General features: G+C 39.6%; 1 protein-coding gene across 1 annotated transcript in view; it reads right to left on the reverse strand.

Moving 5' to 3' along the window:
- Window positions 1-7382, reverse strand: part of LOC101857899 — a gene marked incomplete in the record, with an annotated part of 17233 nt that overhangs the window by 4197 nt on the left and 5654 nt on the right. The window contains 2 exon segments of the mRNA XM_013087388.1: window positions 2585-2850; window positions 3592-4059. Coding sequence (XP_012942842.1) covers window positions 2585-2850; window positions 3592-4049 — 724 coding nt within the window.

Below are 7382 nucleotides of genomic sequence, written 5' to 3' on the forward strand. Positions count from 1 at the left end.
CTTCCTCTTTTTTTCGATACCTCAAAGTTGAGAGATGATTGGAGATGATTGACTGTTATTTGAGTATAATCTTGTGACAACTTTTCAGTAGGTTGTTTTTTTCAGATATATTTTCCTGATACGTGTTCATTTGTACTCTCGGCACAATTTAGAATACAGATATAAAGAATATACAGAAAATGGTAAAAAAAAATTGTGAAAAGTATGATAAACCAGTGACACCCTCTAGCCACCCAGTGCACACACGGAACTTAACGTAAAAGTCTGCTATTGGACCAATGGTCCAAAATAGTTGCATTTCCTACATCCAATTGTATTTCTTTTCGTTTTTCAATTTTCTTTTCCATCTTTATTAGGAAAGTGGGGGGGGGGGGGGGGGGAGGGAATCCTCATGACTGAACTGAATTGACAAAGTTTTACCAAGTCCTTTTTGCTCGGTAACCAAACACTTCAGAGTGACTCCCAATAAGAATATTTGCACAGGCTTCCTCTCTGGGTTCCCTTCTCGCAGCTTTGATAGAAGGTCAAAGTTCAAAAGGGGGTTATCGTGATCGAGAGGTTAATATGGTGTCCGCCTCTCATTCATTAGGTCCCGGGTTCGAATCTGGATAGCGACGGAAACATTTTTTTCTCAAAATATCTTCCTTCTTTTACCTTCTTTCCCTGCTCTCCAACAATGTGCAGTCGTCTGTTTTCGACTCCACTTTCTGCTACCACTCCCTCACCTCCTCTGCCACCTCATCTTGGCTCCTGACTTTCTGCAGCCTTGCTACTACTATATCTTGGCTCCTTCTTACCGGTGTCTTTCAGCCAAACCCCGGATCTTCTGGTAGGAAAGATCTACACCTAACCTTCTCGGACAAAGGCAAATAATTCACGGAGGTCCCATGTGCAAGTTGCGCACGTTAAAGATCCCTTGGTGGTCCAAAATCGATAAGAGTAGGCTTCAGCCGCCACCCAAGCAAAATTCAAAATTTCTTACCAACTGAAAATGTTAAATATGTCTTGCGCTCAGTTGCGAGCACCGTAAACCACTCACCCCCAAAAAAAAGAGTCCAAGGTGCACCATCCTCTACAGGTTGGTACAAGCTATTAAGGCTGCTGAATCCGTTTATTTTCTCAAGCGGGCACTCTATATAAACACATGAAAAAGAATGTGTAAATTACAAACGGCGCTGAACCACGCTTGACTTGACCTATTTTACAGTTTCCTCGTCCACTAATAGGAATTAAAGTATGCCTTTTATAGTACTGCATTAAGAAAGCATATATCTGATAACGTCATCACCTGTGTGGTTTTTATAGCATATATTCTGTAAAGAAATTTCGAGAGAAGACAGAAATCCTAGCACAATAAGACAATCATTTTTTTTTGGTCAGAGATAGACCTAGTACCTTTCCAGCACAGCCAGTCCACATTACATCGACCTTTTCACAGATTTTTTTCTCACAGACAACATGTCTGATGGTGTTATCTGAGAGCCATATTATAGTATACATTAAAAAATGCCCTCTGGAACAACGTTTGGGACGTCGTCGGACCGAAGAAAATAAATGGTGACAATTGGGCAGCTCAACTTTGACTCACGCCAGTACGATGCGACAGCAAAATGGGGTCAAAGTACATTTTTGCTCCTCCCTTTGCCCCTCCTCCCCTTTTCAAAAAAGAGAAATGAAAAAAATATGTTTAAAACCAATTAAATAGAAGTTTAAAATGTCTCGTGAAAAACGTAAATCCAACCAGAACCCCCCCTCCAAAAATCCCCCAAATAACAAAACAAAAAACAATCCCGAGACCCCGCGGTGAGTTGGGACTTCATGTGTACATACTAAAAAGAGAAAGAAGTTCTGAATGGCAGGCCTTAGTCCTTAGTTTCCTTTTACCAAGAGAGGCAAGTAGGCCACCATTACTTTATCCAGATCCCACAACGATATTCTGTGTAGTATTGTGTATACAGATTTACAGTCTCTTAGTATTTGAAGGACATCGCTGGCTTTAACAATGCACGCAGGTTTAGTTGAATGGCTTATGTAGTAAATTACAGAAGTCGTTTGGTAAATGTTTCACTGAAGTGCATTACTGGGGAAAAAAATGTCTGTTTCCGTTGGTATGGGACTGGCAGAATAGAAGAGGTGGATGATACAAAAAGAAAACTTCTAGAACGAACGAGCCACCACCCGAATACAAATTGGAGCCAAAAAAGCGTATGTGTTTTCAATTAACAAGAGCGGAGAACATTTACCACTACCGAAACACCCACCCTCCCGACCCCCAGTAAATAAGCAAATTCATTCATTCATTCATTCATTCATTCATTCATTCATTCATTCATTCATTCATTCATTCATTCATTCAATAAATACACGAATAAATGAAATAACACATAGAGGGCATACAAAACATACAAAGCAATAACGCACAAACGTTTTTAAAACACCAAATATAAAGCAGGCAAAATACTTATATTACAATAACAAAGCAATAACACAACGTTATAACATGAAAAAATCAAAAAGCCAATGCGGTAAATAAATAAACAAATAAATACATAAATAAAAAAATAAATACATGTAACACACATACCCGGATGAGCGGTTCTCTTCAGGGCACCATCCACTTTGTTCCCCGTGAGCACGATCACCAAGGCGGCATAGACGTGTCGGATGAAGGAATCCCCCACGAAATGGAGAGTTTTCCCGCGCAAAACCTCGCACGCCTGGGTATTGTTAAACTGTGTGACCTGACATCTAGGGTCATGTGATGTCCAGTTGGCGTACTCTGCGTGTATGGCCTGACGCTCATCGTAACACGTGGGGCAGCGGCACTGGTCCTCTGGGAGCGAGACACATCTGCCCAGGAGATAATGAGAATAATATATCTGGAATTATGATAGCAGTGTTTTATTGTTGTTGTTGTTGTTGTTGTCGATGATGATGATGATGATGATGATGATGATGATGATGATGCTTTTGTTGGTGGTGGTGGTGTAGGAGATGTTTTTTTAATTGTTTATAAGTTTTAAATTATTTTTTTTTGGGGGGGGGGGATTTTTTGTGGGGGTTTTTTTCATTTTCGCTAACTTTTTCGGTAACTTTAAATAGCAAAATAACAACGGACTTTCTTGTTATTTAGACAAAGGTTAATATTTTACGTTACAATGAATTTTTATTTACCCAACAGGAAATAAAAAGAAGAAGAAAAAGAAAATAAAAACCTAAAAAATGAAAGAAAAAAATGGAAGAAACAAAATCCAGCAAACTGGCGGAATATGGACAATAAATTGCCAATGAGGAAATCTCTGCTAGAATAGTTTAGAAAATGATATTGCACGAAAAACACTGCATGAATGAGGACTGACCTGTCGATTAGACAACACGGTATTTGATTACCGGGGTTACAATTTGATCTATGCCATCAGGAAATAAACCACACACCCCCTCCCCACCCCAACCCCTCCAACAACAAAAAAACCCCAACGAAAACAAACCAGCAACTTGATGCAAAACAATCAAATTTTCGATCATGAAAGCTGAGCTGGAAGATAGAAAAAAGAACTAACACTGGAAAGGTTGAATTAAAAAAAGACTCACCTGTCTGTTAGACAGCACGGTGTTTGCCCCTTGGGGTCACATATAGCTTTAAACCACATGTGTTTGTACTGGGGGGCGTTCGGGTAATTGACGTTACCACATTTCCCATCAGGCCTCTGGTAAGTTGACGGGATCCGGTAAGCGACTCTTTCGTCTTTCAGATAAGAGTCTATGGAGGCTTCCTCCTCCCTGGTCAGAGGCCGTGTCTTCCAACGACCTGTGGTCATTCCGGAGAGAATGTCTGGGCATTTGGTTACGTCAATGTCGACGTGACGCACAGAGATGGAGTTTGTTGAGGAAAAGCGCGTTTCTGACAACTCAGGCGCTTGTCTCTCTCTTATTAAAGTGATCTGCCATGTCTTGGTCACGAGTCGAGACGACACCATCCATCCAAAAACGAGGACGTTGACGAGGGCAGCGAAAAGAAGGAAAACGAGTTTCCTTTTGTTATTTGTCATTCTTGGGTGTCTGAAAATGAAGCAATTAATGATAGATTTTCACTCACTGCCAGATTGACAACATTCAAGATGATCCAAAAAAAGAAGCGTTATAACTTTTTTTCTGAATATCTCGTACAAAAATTATTCTGGAATATTGTACTTTGGAAGAGACATAATTCATACAAAAAGGAATTTGCTTGACATAATATTCCTGAAGAAAAAACTTAGCGAAAACGGAAATGGCTTAAGTGGTTAAAGAAAAAAAAAACTACCCATAAATGTAATTTATAACGCACAAATTCAAAATTAAAATCTAGTAAGGAAAGTCGTATAACGATTGATTTGCTTTTTTTTTCTTATGCCGGAATGGATCTCGAGTCTTTTAAGAGAACGACGAAGAGCCTATCACAAATGCTAGATTTCTTCTTTTTTTTTTTTTACCTCAGGACCGACATTTTGTACTTGGGAAAAGGCACTTTAAACACACGAATGTTCCTCACTTCACCCTGGGGTAAATGAGTACATGGCCATTGACAGCGAAAGGTCTTGTCTGAGCGTTAGGGATTTAGCGCCTACAAAATTGCAGCTTGTACCTTGTGCTTCCCAGAAAGTTGAAGTTATTTCACAAGAGTATCATAATATCTTGTGGGGAAATACTATAGATTGTAAAGTGCATAGAGCTTGCTGCTGAGCGGGAATTTGCGCTATGCAAATGCTATCCTTTATTTATTATTATTATTATTATTATTATTATTATTATTATTATTATTATTATTATTACTATTATTATTATTATTATTATTTCGCCCATACGTCTGCCTAGTTCGTTACCAACTATGCCACAGCCTAAAGGGAACTAAAATAGCACCTAGACATGGATGGCTGGTGCCTCTAAAATTATAAATAAATTAGTATTGATGGTCACAGCTGCCGAGCAGGATGTGTGATGAGTGTCACTATAGTGCGGTCAAAAATTTGTGGGGCAACTTATTATCAAATATTCTTTCCTAAACCATCGCACATACACTCTCCAGCTTTTGCACAATGACTTGTATCAATTTGTCTGCAGCGCCATCTAAAGCAATGAGCGGACTTCCACGGACACATTTTTTGGCTGAGTGAACCATCTTGTTATGCACTATCTTTGATGTGGGTTAGGATTAGGGTTAGCGTTAGAGTTCAAAATCCTCCTTGAATGACCCATGCAGGTTTACTAATTTTTGATAACTGAGTCTTTGTTTGCGTTAGGTTCAACATTCTTGCAAATTCGGCTACACTTTATAATATGCACTTTCCTTCTCCGGGCGATTTGAATAGTCTTTGAATTTTATTTTCCAAAAGCTGTCATGGGACCTGTAAATTTCAATGAATTGAAGAGAGGGGGAACGAGGCACGGCGGTCCGTGGCAACAGTGCAATTGCAAACGTGGCAGCTAAAACATGGCGAGAGGCGATGTACCAGGGTGAGTCGAAAAGTAATGCAAGTTCGTTTATAACTTAAAGAAAAAAGAACACACTTGCAACTATCATACTTCAAATTGAAGGGGAGCATCTGAGGATCAGATTTTTATTTCTCAACATAGTCTCCATTTCGTTCAATAGCCACTGTCCACCTTTTACTAAGTCCACATAATGTACCAGCTGCGTAAAACTGAGCAGGTTGGTCATAAGGGCACAGCCGTCTTGATTTCTCCATCGTTTCCATAGTGTTGACCTCTTAATGGTTCTTTTCTAGGATAGAAAAGATACCAAATCAGGAGAATAAGTTGGGTGGGGCAGTGTTTTCCGCATAAATGGGATGATTGTCTCCCTTGTTCTGATACTCGAATGCAGGCGGGCATTGTTATGGTGGAAAAAACACTCTTTTCGTTATCAAATTTGGTCTGACCCGTCGAATGATCGCGTTCAGTCGTTTCAATGTTTCAATGTGGGGTTTTGAATTGACGTTGCTCCTCGTAGGGAAAAAATCTGTGAGAAGCACGCTATGAACGTCCCAAAACACAATTGCCATGATTTTTCCGACTGACCCCTCGTGACGATGCTTGTCTGACAAACGTAAAGACATCTCTTCCTCTTCTTCTGGTTCATTACTCAAACGTCTGACCCATCTATAAACAGTGACAAAATCTAGAGCTTGGTCCATGTAAACATTTTGAAGTCTCTTTTGGATGTTATCGGTGGATTCTCCTTCTAAAACATGAAATTCAGTCACTGCTCTTTACCTCTGGCAGACCTCCAAGAGAGTAACCATTTTGATGTGACGTCATTCTGGCCAAAATTTAAAAAAAACAACTTATATGTCGACTTCATCCCCCGGCTGTCTAAAGTGGGTGGTAGGCGGGCTTTCTAGTGTGGTTTGTTCCTTTGATCCTATCAAACATTTATCGTCCTTATCTCTCCTTCTTTTTTGTTTTTTGTTCTCTCTTGTATCATATATATTCTACGGCGCTTATATGACCGTATTGTGTTGCAAGTGTCGTAAAACTCTTACTAAAACTAAAAAGGCTCCACGCACTCAACGTTAGTCTTGAAAATTACATCACACCACCTCTTGAATCGTGTTTCGTAGGCGAACGTTACAGTGTGGTGTTGAGGAAAATATGTCAACTTTAAAATGTTTTGGGTGTATGCTGTAAATCCCCTATTATTGTTTTACCCGGTTTATGCTTACCAAAAAAAACGTGTCAGAACCTCAGTACCTTTATGAATAGGCTTTTAGATTCCGTTGGTTATACAACTTTTAGACTCGTAGGCAAAGATCTGAGAAGATTTGACAGGATGTTTTCTTTTTATCTTGTTTTAATCGCGGTCAGACGAAAGTGAACAACCTCATAGTTCTTATACAGTAGAAGATTGTAGCATTAATCTGTAGTTGGATTCTATATAATATAATTTGCAAATGCCTGTAAACGTGTTTTAAAAAAATTAAACCTCATATCTCTTTACTTACTTTTCTTACTTTTACTTTTATATGCCGCTTAAACCCTTTTGGGTGTCGCGGGAAGAAAGAGACGTCTCTCTGTCGCCAGCCAGAGAGCTTGGGTCAGGGGGATGTCGTGGGTGGTTAATGTTTCCCTGACCCCCTATCTCTTTACAGTAGTCAATAAAGCTGAATTTGTTCAACTGACTTTTCTTTTTATGGATCTATGGTTTTCTATTGTCTGTTCTTCTTATTTTCATCATTGTGTTTCTTTTTTGTTCTCTTTCTCTTTTTTGGTTGCTTTTATCTTGTTGCTTATCAGGCTTTTTGTTGTTGTTGTTGTTGTGTTGTTGTGGCGTCGGTGGCCTAGTGGTTAGGCTCTCGGACTCGCAACCGTAAGGTCGTGGGTTCGAATCCTGTCAGGGACCCGAC

This window comes from Aplysia californica, unplaced genomic scaffold (genome assembly GCF_000002075.1).
Source record: "Aplysia californica isolate F4 #8 unplaced genomic scaffold, AplCal3.0 scaffold00582, whole genome shotgun sequence".
In the NCBI taxonomy this organism is placed as follows: Eukaryota; Metazoa; Mollusca; class Gastropoda; order Aplysiida; family Aplysiidae; genus Aplysia; species Aplysia californica.